An 18,303-nucleotide genomic window follows, 5' to 3' on the forward strand; every position below is an offset into this window, starting at 1 on the left:
TTACACCCCCTACCCAAATAAAAGAAAATAAATAATTTTAAAAAATTGAAACAAAAACAAGACACAGATCCCTTTCTCACACCAAAATCCCCTCTTAGGCATATTAAAGGCTTGGATATAAAAGGCAAGACTATAAAACTTTCAGATAATAATACAGGAGAATAGTGTATGATTCTGAGTAAGGAAATATTTCTTTAAAAAGACAAAAGCATAAACTTACAGGAAAATAGTAAATTCAAATGTACTAAAATTAAGAGCACATGTTCAACAGAGAAGACCATCAAGTCCGAAACTGGGAGAAGACATTTGCAAACCATGTAACTAACAAAGAAACATGGGAACCAGGAGATAGAAAAAAAAAACTCCTACAATTAATGATAAAAAGACAGAAAATGCAATAGAAAATGGGCATAAGACTTGAACCAGAAATTCACAGAAGAGCATGAAGGACTGTTAAATATATGAAAAGATGCTCAACTTCATGAGTAATCTGGGAAAAGCAAATTAAAATCATGGAGATAATATTTTATCCTATTCACGAGACAATCAAAAATTAAAAGCTTCACAATAGCTCATGTTGTCAAGGAAGCAGAGCAACCCAAACTCTTTGACACTGCTGGTGAGCATGTGTAAATTATTACAACTATCATGGAAAAAAACTGGGCATTAACTATTGAAGCTGAAAAAGTACAACTCTTTTGACCCAAACTTTTCACATCTCAAATATACCCTAGAGTAACTCCTGAACAAGCACACAAAAGTTCACAGCAGCCTTGTTTGTAAAAGAAAAAAACCAGGAACACCCTAACACCCATTGTTAATAGAATGGCTAAATATAGTATTTTCACACTATACAGCTGAGAAAGAATAAATTATAGCTGCATGTGGTCATATAAATGTTTCTCAGGAATATAGCCTTGAGAACAAAAAGCTAGTTTTAAAAGAATATCTACAGTATTTCATTTATATAATGTTAAGCATGAGAATTGAAAGATGATACTGCTTAGGGAAAAAATACAGTAAAATTATAAAACAAAGTAAGGAAATGGAACAATTTCTGGATAGTGCTTACTTAAGAAGGGAAAAAGAATGGGATGGAATAGTGAAGAGCACACCATGAACCTCAAAGATAAACATACTGATCTTCTTAACTTGGGGGGTGGGCAGTAGCTACATGGTGGTTCATTACCGTGTTACATTCTTTACTTGTATTTTATAAATATTATTTCGTATCTACTAAATATCAACAAGGACAACAAAAATACTGACTCTACATTCATCATTTTCACGATGTTCTCACAAAAACTGCCCTTTCTCCCGTGCTCTCTTAGCCTGATGACTGACAGTATCAGCCACTCAGCTGATTAAGCCAGAAACCCAATAATCACCCGTAATGCCTCCTTTACCCTGGCTCCTCTCCTGTATTTACTACATTACCAAGTGGGTCCGTCTCCTCACTATTTCTTAAATGTGTCCTCTGCCCCATTACCTCCACCACCCTTCTCAAAGCCACCATCTTATGCCTGGACAGCTGCAAGAGTTTCCTAACTGGAAATCCTTTCCATGTTTCCTCCTAACAGCCAGAGTAATTTTCTCCCTTACTTTGTGTCATCCTTTCAGCCTTCTTCCAGTTTCTTGAAGGTGCTACTGCTTTCACTGTCTCAGAGTTTCTAGGTTTATTGTTCGTGCTGTTCCCTGTCTGAAATTCTCTGCCGTCACCCCTTCACCTCCGGTCTCAGCAGTTCACCTCAGTTCAAGTGTTACTTCCCCAAGGGAAGTGTTCTATGACTCCAACACTAGATCTGATCTGCTGCCCTCTTAAAGGATCTCACAGCACCCTGTAGTCTTCCTTCACAGCATGCATCAGTTTGTAATTATGTATTTATATGATTACTATGTCTGACATCCCCTCTAGACTGTAAGTTCCACAAAGGCAAGGGTGATATGTTTTGCTCTCCCGAGTATTTCTAACACCCAGCAAAGAGCACAGAGCTTAGCACATAATAAAGCTCAAGTTAAATTTTTAGAATGAATGAGGGAACTCAGTGGGACCAGAGTCTGGAAAATTAATTTTTCCAATTATGAAGTGGATGGATGGTTCTAATTGATATCAAAGGGTTGCTTGAATCCCAAAGTTTTTGTCTGTTATCCTTTCCACCCCCATACCCCAAAATGTATTCTCCACCCTCTGCCTTCTCTGCCTCCAGCTGTCCCACCCACCCTTGAAATTCCGGTTCCTCTACGAAGAATTCCTTGACTCCCACACTGGAAATGCACTCTCCCTCTGGCAGTTCTTTGGCATTTGAAAAATCTTTTTTACTTATTTGGGACTTACTGAGTTGTGAATTTTTTTCTTGTCATCTTAGGAGGTCTGAGTTCTATAATGAAACAGTAAGCCTCCGAGAGAAAACACTGTATGTGTCTAGATTTTCAGTTTGTTGAGGGGAGGGACCCTGCATCACAGCCACTCATTTGTGTAAGATCTATTTACTGAGTGCTCCTTGTTGTGAGGCAACAAAGCCCAGCAGAACAAGAATGAGCTCTGAAGCAAGACTTGGGTTAGAATCCAGCTCTGTCACTTACTGTCTAACTCTGAACAATGTATATAACGTCTCTTGATTTCTCTTTAGGTATTTGTAAGTATGCTAATAGTTAGCTAGAAGGGGTATTTACCCAATTCTTACTGTACTGTAATGATGCTGTAAGTCCCTGTTGCACTTGTGATCAGCAGTTCCCAAGGGAGAGGGTAGGGTTTGTGGTACCATCTGCTAGGGGGTATTTTGTCACATGAGGGGAAGGGCTGGACTGGCAAAATGCCTGAAGGATGCTGCTAGCATTCAGAACCCAGGGGCCAGGAAAGCTGAATGTCTTGCAGTACAAGGGACAATCACACAATACAAATTGTTCTGTTCAAAATAGTGAAAAGAAACATACCATTGATAAATCAATAAAAAATGTTAAAAAAAAAAACATACCATTGAGAAACTTTATTCTGAGAAATATTATTACTCTACAGTGAGTAATAATATTATTATCATTCACCTTAATATTCTCAGAATTTAGCACAAGCCTAGAGTAGGAGGGCAAAAAATGTATATTGGCCAAACAAAAAAACAAACAGTAATGGTACCATTTATGTGTTTCTGAACAAAATGGATTAGAGCCAGGTATGTCAAAGGTATAAGTGTGGCCACGTCAACCACCACTGTTGTGTTTTCTTACACTCAAGGTCCATGACATGGTACGTTATATATCTGCATAGATCAACTGGTGTGCTTTGAGAATTCCCATTAGGACAATACCGACCTCTTTTGCTAAGCAACCCTTGTTCAGCTATGTGGCCACCTCCATGTGAACACAGCCTGGCTAGGTCAGGAACTAGGGCAATATGGACTGCATGAGAAACAGAAGTTTCACCAGCCACCCTGAGGCGAAAATTTCTGAGAGATCTAGTTTTTACCCCTTTCATGAATCCTAGGAACCTGGGTCTGCTCCTAGTACCCTACTTACCTTTTGCAGGTCAATGGAAAGCTGCTGAATGAGTGCTTGGAGCTCTTGTTCCTTTTGCTCCAGGGCTGTGACCTTATTTTCTGCACCTGTTTTTGAAGCTGTCACATGATCTCTTCATTGAAAGAAAGCAGACAATGAACAAATTTGGATATCTCATCTAAGATGCATTCTTTCACAAGAAAAATACAAATGGTTCTTTACATGTTAGGGCTGCAAACTTTAGCCATGTAAAGATTATCAGTGGAGAAGCTTCCTTGGCTCTCTCTGAAACAGAAGCCTCAAGAGAAGAATCCCATCCAGGTTTAAGCAAGAAATCCTGATCTGCCTTTGGCTACTCAAAAGCTCAGAAACTCAAAATACTAAATTGCTTGGCAGGATTGGAGGTGTTCTAAGCCTAAGCAGGGGAGATGGGTGATGGTTTAGGGGAGGTGAGGGGTCCTAAAGCCCTAGGCAGGTAAAGATAAGTCCAGAAGACTTTGCCAGAGCTAGATCAGAAAGGGATGCAGTGAGCAACAGGGGAAGATGGGTGGGCTACGGCCAGTGCTACCCTAACACCACTTCCCACGGGCCCCACAGACCAAGCAAGAACCTCTGCTCTTCCAGCGCTGAGTAGTATCTCTGCAGTTCTTCTAGCTTCTGGCTTAAGTCTGATGACATCTGATTGGAGGTCATCAACTCCTCCTGGGTGCGACTTAGTTCTCTTGTTCGTGCCTCCAACTCTTGCTCCATTTTCCCCAAACTTTCTTCTTTTTTTAAAAGCTGGTACAAAGACAGAAAGTTTTACTGGGCCACTACTAAGAAATGTATATGTTAAAAAAAATCTGGACCAATAAGACAAACTTTCATTAACTTATTTTTTTTTTTGGAGGGGGAGGTAATTGGGTTTTATTTTATATTTTTAGAGAGGAACTGGGGATTGAACCCAGGACCTGGTGTATGCTAGACATGCACTCTACCACTTAAGCTATATCCTTCCTGCTTATTCACTTTTTGTGAGCTTGTAAGGGGTCTTATATGTTGAGTACTTTAACAAGAAAAAGTAACATTTCAAACAGAACTTTTCCATTATAATAAATTGAAAAACATACAAATATGATTAATATCAAAGACTATGAAGGCAAGTTTATCAGCAGTTAAGGGAGTGATGACTAGCAAAATCAGAGTAACTAATCATCTATTCAGGATTCAGCTAGTAAAACAAAAATGCGTACCATGTGCTTTACTTTACTTAGCTCCTGCTGCTGGAAACCTTCTAATTCATCCATTTCATCTCTCCTTTGGAAAAGATTCAAACTCTGGTTCTTCATTTCCTGTAACTGAGCTGTCAGAAACTTTTTCTCCTATACAGAAGAAAAAGGTATCTGCTCAGGCAACTAAGACATTATAAATCCATATTATGTAAGCAGAATTCTTAATAAAGGAAAATCTTAAGGAAATCTGTTAGTAGCAATGATACATTGATAATGGGAAGTTCTACAGTAATCATTTATAAAATTATCTACAAATTCTTTTAGTTAGAAATAAGTATGTTTTAACTGATAGTTGTGAAAAGGGGAAGGAAAGCAACAATTACTTCATACTTGAAATGCACAAGTTTGATTAGCAATTCCAGATATTCATTTTACATGTCTATTCTCAGTGACGTATTGAACTGGCTGAGTAACATGAATAACTGGAACAAGACTGAATGCCCTTAAAAATTAAAAGCATTTAAGTAGAAATGATTTCAGTTAGTAAGTTCAGATAGCAAGTCAACAAAAAGTAGACATGGCTGGTGTCAGCAGGTTACAATTTACTAGATGATAGCGTCCCAGAGATAGATTCTCTTCAGGACAAACCCTGCTGTTGCAGTTTCCAATTCTTGATTGGAAAGAAATTACAACAGTCTAAAAATAACATTTCCAAAAATTACAGTGGCTTCAAAGACCTACACAGATGTCGCATTACTCTTTTCCTGGTCTAAAATATTCTTCAGCCCCTTCTGTGGAGGGGAGGAAAAATGAGAAAAATCCTCTTAGTGAACTGAAATAGATTTTATTTAGTTCAGTCCTATACAGATACCCCTTTACCATAATTTTAAAAGATAGAAAAACAGTCCAATGAGAATTGCCACTGCTACAGTCTTAAAGAGTTTCAAGACAAGAGAACTTTAAACTAACCCGTACCTCCATATTTAAGAAGACTATCATTAACATCATGTTTAGATACATATTTTTTAAGCACAGGTTTCTTTGGGAGATAGTTCTGACTTTTCTGTAATTCCTTCCCTACATAAATATGTTAAGGGATGCTGATAGCCTGATAATCAGGTTTCTACAGAACACACAAAGAAAATTGCTGGTTTAACTTTGTTTCATCTCAAGAATGGAGTAATAATAAAACTCACCTGCCTAATAAAATTAACAGTAAATATATTTTACAACTGAGTATATCAATCTAAGAAATAATTTTCTACCATAAAGAGTAACTTAGGAGCACTCAGTGAAAATAAGGAATGAACTGGAAGCAGCACATAATTCAGTCTGAGCAAACTGACTATTGATTATTTTAAATTGAAATGTTTTTCTAATTGTAGGCATGAAATTTCATCTTCCTGTTCATGTCTGGGAGCCAGGAATACATTATGTAAAGGCACCTACACAGAATTACACAAGCTATGGTGCTAGAATAATCAAATTCTCATTTGTGTCTAGCTAAGAGGTTCTCTTATCTGCTCAATGCTGAGCCTTGAGAATGTCCTGTTTCCTCACTGCCTCCTCAAAAAGTATTCCTAAAGTCACCACCAGGTCAAGCAGGGCCCAGTATAAAACAGACTCAAATTAGGTATTTTGCAGAGTTTAATAAAGGTAGTTTTCAAAGCTGTGGGTGGGGTAAGATAACCCAAAAGAGAAGATGTACTAGTCGCAGTTGGGCATGAAGGGCAAAGGGATGCAGAGGTTACAAGAAACACAGAGAGAGAAACTATGTCAGAGGGTGAACCAAAGGTCCAACTGAAGCTGTGGCCTTTGGCCATGGGATGCAACCAAACTGAAGGGATCTCACGTGGAGATGGCTGGGGGAATATACTTTCTGACCACACTCTTCCACATACAGTTCTTTTGATGTTCCCCACTGGCAGAACTCAATCAGAAGCCAGAGGGCAATGCAGCCCTGCTGATGCAGTCCCTACCAGCCTTCAAATACACAGAGAAAGGTGAGAGAGGAGTAGAGAGTGTATCGGGAGGGGCAAACAAAACATAACCAGCACACCTACCAAGAACAAGGAAGACATGAGCTTTCCAAGTCAGTGTCTAAACACCCAGTGCTCTGCTTCCAAGAGACGGTACAGCAATCAGTACACTGGGTCCTGGAGAAACCATTTCCCAACCCCCGGGAAGTGGCCAATTCATAATGAGACAAAAATAAAGATGAACTAACCTTTTCAAGCTGATCCACTTTTTCTGACCATTCCTAAAACAAACAATAAAAAAAGTATAGTTTCTAGGGAGGCATAACAGTGTATCAAGATTTTCAGAAAACAAAAACCCCAACTCCCCACCAAGAGCAACCAATCAATCGCACAAACAGCAAATTTAAAAAACCATTAAGTTGGCTTAATAGTAAGAAAGCCAAGAGTCCTAAAAGGAGAATAAAATGAAATTTATAAAAAATTCTAGAGCACAAATAAGCCTGTAGACTTTCACTAAGGAGAGCACCCAACAAAGCTGTGCCAGCTGTTCCGATGCAGCTTTCAGCTTATGGCTGAGTGTCTTCCCAGGAGTACTGCTATTCTTTGGGAATGGGTGGCTGAGGCCAGCTGAGTCGGTAACTCTGTAACTGATGTATAAAAATTAATTTACTGAAAAGGGAGGTGGTCTTCAGCAGCTCCTGATCATTATTTTCCTTCTCATCTTGACTTTACTAGTATCCTTTATGCCATCTGGTAAAGTTAAAGGAGAAGGGATTATGCACCTTATTCACCAATCACAGAAGAGGGGAAAAAATAACCACTGGTACAAAAGCCAATATCCAATTGCCTACAGTCAGGATCCACCAATTTTAGATTATTTCTTCATTTGTATATACTCATATCATAGTAATTCACTATGAATGACTGTTTTTCTGGCTAGTGAATATCCTAGATGACTAGCACACACTGTAAAGCAAGCCAAACAACCACCCCACCTACTGCAGATGAAACATATTATACATTTTATACATTATACATTAATGTATAATGAAATACATTATATATTATACATAAATGAAATGTAATAAATTGACCCTATCTTAATATATCAAAATTATCATTACAATGGTTTGATGCTTGTCTTAAATTTAAAATGCTACTGAATAAAATATACTTCATGATCATTGTAATAGCCAGTAACAGTATTATTTTTCTTTTTTATTGTCATTCATTCAGCATCTTTTAGGGGATGGTTCTACTGAGATTATAGGAGTTCCCCTCTGGGTTGAATAAACTTGGGAACAGAGTTTATAAGAACTATGTACCTCATGGACGATGGCTAGCTTGACAGCATGTTCTCCACTATAAAAGCAAGTGTTCTGGGACAAGGCTTTGAGACAGATTTTTGGTGGGCAGAGACCTTTTTCCTTATCTTGGGGCTCGCCACTAGATTAAGAACACATTTTTTTCCTTCTCCATTTTATAAAGCTATACAGGTGAGGAAAATGATACTCTCACATTCTGGATACGTTTCATAATTTTAACTGTAAAGCTTCTTGACAATTTCCTACCCCGAGACCAAATGAAATCTCAAAGAACTTATCTAGCATTCCTGCTTCCTAGGTTGTAAATATCTGCTATCAGGTTTATGTCATGATTTTTTAAATTCTGTCACTAAGTGAAATCTTTCCACCAGTCCTGGGCAGTGCCACATATAAGATACCTGGTCCTTTCTGGCTAATGCCAAAGCCAGTCCTTCTGCCATTTTGGCTCTGTTGGCTTGGAACGTCTCATTCTGCTCTTGAAATTTCCGCATGGAAGCTGTTAACAAAGAGGCTCTATTTGAGATATGGAAATATTTCAGAAACAGCATGACAAATAGCCCATGTGATTACTTTACAACTGTCACCTAACAAAAAAGGCCAAGGTCATATAAGTGGATTAGGAGACTGGGAAAAACCTGATTCATGTTGACTTCCCCAGAATTTTTTTGGCCGTAGTAAAAGACCAGTAATTGGGTTTTTTTGTTTGTTTCCTGTTTTTTTTTTTTTAAATAATGGTCAAGTATAAACATTTAAGAAGATGCCAAAACGTAACTCTTCAAATGATACAGTGATAGAACACTGAGTTAGGCTGGTTACCAGAAAATACCAATGCTGTTGCTAAGTGATGGCTACTACTACTTTACCAGAATTAAAAACAAAAGCAAAAGTCAAAATAAAGTGAAATAAACAAACAAAAACTCTTTCACTTTATTTTCCGTAAAAAAAAATTTTTTTAACTATATATTGTATCAACAAAAATAACTTCCTCCTTCTGTTAGCATCTTTCTTGGATTGAACACCAAGGAGAACATATGACTTAAGGTAGACTAAACAAAATGTATGTTCTATTGTCAGAGGAGTGATGACAGAGATTTCCCCCATTACTACACACAGCAGCAGTGAAGCTACGCCTAGAACCAAAGTCTTACTCTAGGCCCAAGGACCAGGCGCTAGATTTTACTAAAACCTAAAGGCAGCCAATAAACTGGTCAACTGGATGGAAACAACCTGATACAAATAATGACCTTCTCTTAAGAAGCATGCCTATAAGGCAACGAATGAACTGTATGCTTATAAATATCAGACAAATGTTATATTAACTTAATTAAGAAGTACACTACTTACAAAATGAAGATTTGAGCAATGACAAAGGACAAACTTAACCATATACTATCATTTCATTTCAAAAAACTAAATCCTGGAAAGAGTGAAAAAAGCAGGAAAAAAACAATACGTACAATCCTGGTGTTTTTCTAATGCAATTTCAAGCTTCTCTTTTATCTTCTGCAAGTTTCGGACCTGTTCAGCATAGTCTTGGGTGAGGAGGGTGACGCACATACCAGGAATGGACAAACATCAGGAAAGGAAGTTAATTAAACAAAAAAATGAATGAAAATGATGATGATTTTCTCAACCTGAAAACCATTCCTGTTAAGGAAAGCTAGGTAGACAGCCTCCCATTAACAATGAAAAACACAGGCAAACAGGTATACTACAAATTACCTACAGTGTAAACAGCAAATACACAGGCAGATTTGTTTAGTCTTGATAGAGAACAAGAATTGGGCTTGGTCTAGTCATCAGAAATGCCCTGCTATGAAAATCAGTATAATCCCACTACTTAATTTCACTTTTCAGTCTTCACTTTCCTTTCTAGTCTCAGCAGTAGGATAGAGGGAATTCATTAAACAATTCACTTACAGTTCATCCAACTGAGTGAGAGTGGTTAGGGCAATAGCAAACATCCTACCACAGTATTGCCTCTGCAGTGAAAGTACTCAATTCTCTAGAAAAGGCAGCTTCCTTTCTACACAGAACTGAGCTGCCTATGCCACATTAAAGGTGAAAATTAGAATTAATTACCTGGGTGGCCAAAGAAGACAGTATGGTATAGTGAAAAGTAGACAGGCTTTAGTTCAAATCCCAACTCAAGTCCCCATCCTCAGCTAAGAGACCTTAAGCAAATTACTGATCCTAAGTATTAGTTTCTTCATTCATCAAATGATATTAATTGTACCTGTCTCAAAGGATGCATTAGATAATAAGGTAAATGTTTTATATGCCTTAATTAGATAATAAACTAAGTGCTTTATATGCCTTAAGCACTTGGAGCACAGTGCTCAATGAAAGGTAGCTGCTATGCATACTGAGCCTGCAGGAAAATATCCAGCACATAAGTGGGCTCAATAAATGTCAGTTCCCTTCCCTGTCCACTCTCTAACATCAGTCAAGCCCAAACTATTCTTCATTCTGTATTAGAGAAGATGCATATTACCTTATAGCTTTCTCCCCAACATTGAACAAACGTAGTTATTTCACCTCTGTTACTGATATTTTTTATAGGTAGGTGTAACAGGATAGTAACAGTTGAGTTTAAAGCAGACTGTAGAATGGACTCAAACATCAAGCAAATCTGGGTTTGGATCCCAGCTCTACCACCTACAACTGTGTGACCTTAACCTCCCTATGCCTTGTTAGGCTAAAGTGAGGACAAAATGAGATAACGGACTATCTAGTATCTGTGAGCTATACTATAGACCTTTGATAAATACACAAAAACAAATATTTTACACACAACTATGTGAGTTTTGTAGCCTACTACTTTGGCTCCAATAAAATGGGCATAAGGCCAAGGGACAAAAAGAAACATAGAAACCACTGACCACTTCATAGGATGAAGACTTCAAAATGTATCCACTGGCAGACACCAAAATAAGAACCCACAATTTTACCACAAACATGCTCTGCTCAGGCAAAGGATACAATGCAGGTTGCGTAAATTGTAAATTGCACACAAAAGACATAATGAGAGTTACAGTTTTTATACAGATGTTGAAGTTATAAGTACCATTGAAAAGTGGCCCAAAGACTCAGAATGACACACAGGTGATATGTAGCTGTAGCAAGTGGCAACGTAGAGCCAGACCCTCTCTGCTGCTGAATAATATAACATCTGTTGGCTATTCCCTGTAAATAGCAGCCCCTAAGCCTGTCCAAAGCAAACTATGCTAATGGATGAAAAATGGTTAAATCTAGTCTACACATACTTTTAGTATCTTTTATACCCATGGCTAGAAACCTCAGGAGCAGAAAAACGTAAGTTTTTTTTAACTGTAAAATTCAGTTTTGAATTTACACTATTCAGTACAACTAAGAAAGAAAGGGAACAAAGCAGGTACAAATTGCTCCTTTTTGACTCAGAAAATTGAAATACATCAAAATAACTATGAAGTTATGCTATATGGCTATTTTATAGGGAGAGCAGGTCAGACAAGGCAAGATTCCTTTGTTCGCTCTTTATGAGTTCTCAGACATACCAGAAAGTCTGGCTTCTAATTTTCGTATCTGTTCATTCCTTCTCAAAAGCTGGGATGAAAGATCTTCTCTGGAGCTGCTTCCATCAGAAGCCTGTTGACATAGACATAGAAGTTTTATTCATACATGGGTTTTCAGCAGCATGACACCACAGTACTCAACCAAAAGTAAGAACTCTTATTTTAGTTTCGGTTGCTATTTAAGTGATCCCTGAAAAGCTTCTCTACCAGTAAAGTAGAAGCAACACTAACTCCATCTATAATATGAAGGAGATAAAAGATGCGAAAGATTAATTGTGAGTGTGTGTATACATGCTAGACTACACAGTGGCAAACAAATCCATTATGATCATATTACACATAGTACAAAAATACATTTTTAGTGATAAAAAGGAAATTAAAAAAATTTTATTTAGAAGTTCTTTAGCAAAGGATCAAAGGCTGGTCTGTGATGAAGAATCTATCACTGACATTGATAAAGTTTCAGAATCTTCATCTATAAAACAAAGAGATGTCAATCTAAAGCTCTGAAATGCATCAAAAGCTTTAGCAGGTAACATACATTCAATAAATCAGCATATTAATGAGACATCAATTCTCCCCAACAATATAGATTATCTTAAAACATATGGGTACTACTATTACTTTGGGCACTGCTTACTATTGCTAATAGATAACTCACTTTATCTTTTCACTTTAGATTATAAAATTTTAAAAATACATTAGAGTAGGGAAAATGGTTTAGTGAACATTCTCTATTTCAACAATTGCTGATTCACAACATTGTAAAATGACTATAACTCAATAAAAAAAGTTTAAAAAAAAGGTAAAAAAACCAATTGTTGATTTTTCCCATATTTGCTCCATCAATTTTTATTTTACTTTTAAAATTTTTTAAGTACTTTTTTTTTAATGGAGGTACTGGGGATTGAACCCAGAGCCTTGTACATGCCAAGCATGTGCTCTACCGCTGAGCTATACCCCCCACTTTACTGAAGTATCTTAAATAGCAGACATCATGGGATTTCATCCTAAATACTTTGATAAACATTTCTAAAAATTAAGGACATTTTTCTTTATAGCCACAACACCATTATTATACCAAACAAAATAAAAAATAATAGTATCTAATAGCCAGTCTTTAGTTTTCCTCATTTATTGCCAAAATGTCTTGAACGGTGGTTGAACAATTCACTTTAAATATTCATTTACCCACCTAGCTACTTACTCATCCAACTTGCACAGACTCAATACAGTGTATAGTTAAAAGGGAGTCCCTAGAGTCAGAAGGCCCAGGTTAAAGTCCCATCTTCAGCACTTAAAAGCTATAAGAACTTGGACCAATCAGTCGACTTCTCTGTGCACTGGTTTTCTCTGACGTAAATTGTGACAACAAACATAATTTACCTCACAGAGCTGTGATGAGGATTAAATAAATCAATCCTTGTCAAGTCTCTAAAACAGAGCCCGGCACATAATTAGTTTTAATATATACCATCTATTAGTAGTGGAAGTTACAATTATCACTGCTTTTGAGACACCTATTCTCAGCATTGTGCTAAGGACTGGGAATAGTGGTGAAATGAAGTCCATACCTAAAACAGCAGCAGCTATGGCAACTACTAATTATGAAGTGCTTATTAAGGGCCAGGCAGAACACTAAGGGTTTTATATACTATCCAGGAAAGAGTTACCATCACAGGCCTGAGCCTGCTATCCTTCGAGAGGCTTGCTTGTAAAGTATACCGCTGACTGGCTGATGGGAACTTTTTACAAGGGTAAAAATGGTAAGAATGGCTCACTGTGCCTAAATAAATTGTGCAAAAAAAATACAGGTTATGCTGAACACCTGTTTTCCTTCGAGGAGTCTGCAATTTTGGTACATGCTAGGCGGAGGGTGCCTACATGACTAGCCGCCAGTAAAATCCTTGGGCACCAAGTCTCTAATGAGCTTCCCTGGTGGAAAACATTTTATCCTGTATTGTCACAATTCATTGCTGAGGGAAATAAGTGCATCCTATATAACTCCACTGGGAGAGGACTCTTGGAAGCTTGTACCTGGTTTCCTCCAGGTTTTGCCCCATGCAACTTTTCCCTTTGCTAATTATGCTTCATAATAATTTTTTTCACTGCAATAAATAATAGCAGTGAGTAAAATTGTATACTGAGTCCTGAGTTCTTCTAATAAATAATCGAACCTAGGGGTGAATCCTGACACACATACTTTAATAAAGACAGGTAATGTTCCTATCTGCATTTTAAATATGTGGAAACCAGGACATAGAAAAGTGAGAAAACTTACCCAAAGTCACACAATAACGATGAAATGGAATCAAATCCAAGTCTGAGGCAATAACCTGAACTGAGCACCTAACTGCTACACTCTATTGCCTCTCATGAAGCTCCCAGTTTAGCGGAAGAGACAAACGAGCAAAATACCAACAACAATGCAGTGTAACAGGTGCCATCATAGGGGAGGAGGAGACAAGCAGGAGACAAGGGATGAAATTCAGCCAGGAGCAATACAGGGTAGTGGGGGTGAGAGGGGCAGCAGTAAGAGTTGGAGACAGGAGACATTCCAGAGAGGAAACAGCACATGCAGACATTAGTAGGCATGAAGGAAAGTTGCCATTCCATAAAGCACAGTCAGTTGACCAGTGCTGGAGCACAGGGTGTAGGGAAGCTGTGAGGTGAGGTAGGATAGGAAGCTGTGACAAGACCATGGGAGTTTACCATTAGACAATAATAATGAGTTTGTACTGCATTCTGAAGATGATGGGCAAGCCACTGAGGAGTTTTAAGCACTGCAGACACATGAACAGATCTGCTTTGGCCTTGGGGAGTTACTGGAGGAAGGGAGCCCAGATAGGCTACCACATTTGTCCAAGAAAGAAAGGCAGCCTGAAACAAAATGGAAGTAAATGGACTACCAATAAATGGAGTAAAGAGGGCAAGCTTAAGGCAGCTAGGAGATGGAAGCCAAAATACTTGCTGACTGATTGGACACCAAGAAGTGAAGAAAGGAAGAGTCTAAAATGCTTCTAAGGTTTCTTGCTGATGACTTAGGGGATGAAGGTGCATATGTGGAGGTGGAGTTAAATAATTCAATTTTTTTTCATTTTAGACACTGCAATACCAGGGGAAAGGCATGTAGTTGGAGAAATACATGCAGTAAGATATCAGGGTCTAGAGATAGGGAGTGAGGATCAGAATGTATATACAGTAAGTTCAAATAGATTACTTTAGAAGTCATATAGAGAAGTATGTCCTGAACTTGGGCCAATCTCTGTATCTAGAATACATTCGAGATGAGAGACTTCATTTAGCAAGTCAGCATGAAGGCAAAGCAAGTACTCCTGCCATAGAACTCAGTCATTAAAACTACATACTTCAGCCTGGTGATCAAATGGGCACTTATATTTCCTGTTAAATAAAGGAGCCAACAATAATTTAGATCTGGTAATCTTACTGTTCCAGCCCAATAACCTAATAGCTTCTGCCATGTAATCTGACCTGAACAGGTAGCATAAGAAAAGAGGAGGTCGACTCATCTGACCATGGAAACAACTCAAGTATCTATCACCAGGAGAAGACAAGAGATATATTGTGGCCTTTTAAATGCTGGAATCTTATACAGCAGGAAAAATAAATAAACCACAACCTCATGTATCACTTTGCATTCTAAAAACATGTTGAGCTAAAAAAAAAGGCCCCAAAAGATGATAGTATATTATTTTTTATAAAGTTTGAAAATAAGCAACATTAAACAGCAAATTGTTTATGAATGTATACATATCTAGCAGGGTATTTTACAAAGCAAGGGAATGATATACACAAACTTTAGGACAGTGGCTATCTGGAGGTGAGGGAGGGGGAAGGAAACTGGAAAGGAGCATATAGGTGGCTTCAACAGTATTGAAAATGTTCTGTTCCTTGGGTAGGTGACAGACTAACAAGTATTAGTTTTATTTTTATGCTTTGCACTTTACATTTACATTATATATATTCTCTTTCGTATATAAAGCATTATAAATTGTTCTTTTTTTTATTTAACTGAGTTTAAGAGGATCGTGTCATATGCCACAGATACAATTTCAATCCTTAGGCATGACATTTATTTAAGACAGCAGCATCCTCAAATCATTCTGACTACAAATGTACGTTACAAATAAAAGATATGATGCAGCCATCAGTGCCATCTTTTCATCAATTTTCCCAATAAAATAGTGCTAATTCTCTAGCTAATTCCACACCAAACTCAAAGATTTTGCTAATCAAAAATGACTTAAAGTATCTATGTCTGCAGAGACAACAGGCCAAAGCATTTTGAGAAATGAAATGGAAAAGATGATGCACAAGGTATATAGGTGGAAAAAGAGTCCAAGAGGACAATGTAGAGAATACAGAAAGGGACATGAAAAGTAAGAAAAAGAAACAGAAAAGCACCTCAGAGTAAGAAGAATCAGATATAAACTACAAAGTATCTTGCAATTTTAAAAGAAAAAACTTACTGGAAAGATTCCCTGAGATAGTAGGTTAAAAATATACTGAGACTATACCAAATATTAAAAGCTAGAGAAGATACTTACAAAGTCATCTCCTGAGTCAGCTCCCATAGAGGCAACCGATTCCTTGCTCACTGATCGTGGGATCCTAGTCGCACCTCCTGGCCTCTGGGCAACGGCAGTCTCTTCTGCAATTTTCTTCTTTAGTTTTGCAAACATTTTGCTGTGTGGGTATCCTGCACCAATGACCAGCTCTTGGGCCACTACAGTAGTCCTTAGGCCAGCAACCAGGAATTCTGAGACAGGTGTCTAAAAAGTTCCAGATATCCAAGCTAGCAGCATTCCCACTGAAATGTAGGCCAAAGGCTTGTGGCAACAGAGTATCTACAAATCAGATGAAACAAAGCTTTAAGTTAAACACCAGAGAGATTTCACATCTGGGTTGCTTTGTTAAGTTTCAGGTTTCAAAATTAAATTTCATAATTTTACACGTACACTTAATAGAACACAATTACTAAACATTTAAAAAGCACTCAGGTGCTACATATGCATATACAGATAAGGAAATCAAGTCTCAAGGAGAAGTAATCTGCCAAAGATTGTGCAACTAAGTGCAGGGCTGGCATTTGAATCCAGGACTCTTGACTCACAAGTCCTTACTCATTTTTTTTTGTTACACCACACTGCCTATGGCATGTAACACATTAAGTAAAATTTGCCGAGGCAGACATTAACATAACATAATGCTTCTGAATCCTTCCCCCAATAATATTGTTTAACTACAGTTTAGTGTTTTGATTTTTTTTATAAGATGAAGACAAAAACATGTAACTCAATACAAGGAAAAGGTTAATGTTCTAATGTTCCAAGATGGTTTGGAATCAGCTGTTCACTAGAAAAAGCTGACAACTTTTTTTTCTAAAAAAGCAGTCAAGCCAGACAACTATATTGTAAAGGTATCAGATATCCTTAAATATTTCCTGGAAAAGCTGTGTGGTTCTCTTTAAAGGTGATTAAAATTACCTCAGTCAGTTTCATCTCTTCAGAATGTTTTAATGATACTCAACATGAGATTCAAACATCTCTTCCTCCCAAAGGTGTACGAAACATTAACATTCTGGTTCCAATCTTAACTTCTGATGTTTTGAGGATATCTAAGCTCTGCTCTAAGATCTACAAATGACTTCTTACCACCCCAAATTATCCATTTAAGTCTGTACAGTTCTTCAAAAACTTTACCTTCAATGTTTGTAAACCACCTACTCACCTGGCTTATCTACTAGATTTAAAACAGCTTGGAGGTCAAAGCTTTCTGTCCTGCATGAAGACAAAAATAAAATGCATTGGATATTTCTCTTCAATTGTAAGGCCAAAATGATGGGGGGATGGGCCGGGAGAATGAAAGAGGAGGGAGGAAGGATTAAGGTGAGGGGGAGAAAAAAAATCTGTCACTGCCACAATCCTCGGTGGTCTACCCTCCCTCACCCTGCCTGGTCTTTGCATTTGTGGTTTGCCTTAAAGCTTCACTTATAGGCACAAAGAATAGAATCTCTCATAGAAGTAAACGGCTAAATTCACTTCACCTTGGAAGCCCTGAGCAAAACAACTTGAACGAGATTAAGGTTTCCCAGGGCCAGCATTTATTTGTCAGTTGATTCTGACATTCACACACTGTTTACCTGGCCAGACCCCAGAGCCTCGACTCACACTAAGTTGGGTAAGAGACAGCTGCTTAATGCCCGGGGGTCAGCTACCTGCCACGGCAGTTTGGATCGCACTCACTCAGGCTCCTTCCGGACTGTCAAAGAAGGGAGGGACCCAACGACTCTCCCATTTGACAGCAGGGAAACTGAGATCCAGAAAGGAAGAGTGACTTGTCCAAGTTCACGCAGAAGGGAATTCCGGAACCCTAGGCTCCAGATTCCCAGGCCGAGTAGCCCGTTTCTGCCCCCACCCTCGCCTTTTCGGCACCCCTGTACTGTCCCCCGCCTTGGGTCTTGGGCAACCCAGTCCGGGCCGCTTTGGGGACACACCGAGGCCACCGGGAGAATGAGTGGCCTGCTTGCATCTCTGGCCCCCACCCGCGCACCTGCCGCTCACAGGGCAGCCGACAGAGCCCCGCCTCCGGGGCCTCTCTTGAGCGCCGGCCCGCGTCACCAGCCACCAAGGCCGGCCGCGAGCAGAGCAGCGACCCGGAACCGCATTTCCACCAGCGCGCCGGAAGCGGTTGCTCGTAGGGCCGGCTTGCCGCGCGCATGCGC

At 38.6% G+C, this 18,303-nt stretch overlaps 1 protein-coding gene across 2 annotated transcripts in view; it reads right to left on the reverse strand.

The window, feature by feature from the left end:
- Positions 1-16,261, reverse strand: part of GOLGA1 (golgin A1) — a 43,077-nt gene extending 26,816 nt beyond the window's left edge. For both annotated transcript variants that reach the window (XR_012506546.1, XM_045517547.2), the window contains exons 1-8: positions 16,127-16,261; positions 11,541-11,631; positions 9,462-9,536; positions 8,403-8,500; positions 6,928-6,960; positions 4,722-4,850; positions 4,100-4,269; positions 3,511-3,622 (exon numbers count right to left, since the gene is read on the reverse strand). Coding sequence is in view for 1 of the 2 variants with exons in the window: in XM_045517547.2 (XP_045373503.1) it covers positions 3,511-3,622; positions 4,100-4,269; positions 4,722-4,850; positions 6,928-6,960; positions 8,403-8,500; positions 9,462-9,536; positions 11,541-11,631; positions 16,127-16,261 (843 nt within the window). In the remaining variant the exon portion in view is untranslated. The remainder of the gene's footprint in view (positions 1-3,510; positions 3,623-4,099; positions 4,270-4,721; positions 4,851-6,927; positions 6,961-8,402; positions 8,501-9,461; positions 9,537-11,540; positions 11,632-16,126) is intronic.
- Positions 16,262-18,303: the final 2,042 nt, after the last annotated feature.

This window comes from Camelus bactrianus, chromosome 4 (assembly GCF_048773025.1).
Source record: "Camelus bactrianus isolate YW-2024 breed Bactrian camel chromosome 4, ASM4877302v1, whole genome shotgun sequence".
Lineage (NCBI taxonomy): Eukaryota > Metazoa > Chordata > Mammalia > Artiodactyla > Camelidae > Camelus > Camelus bactrianus.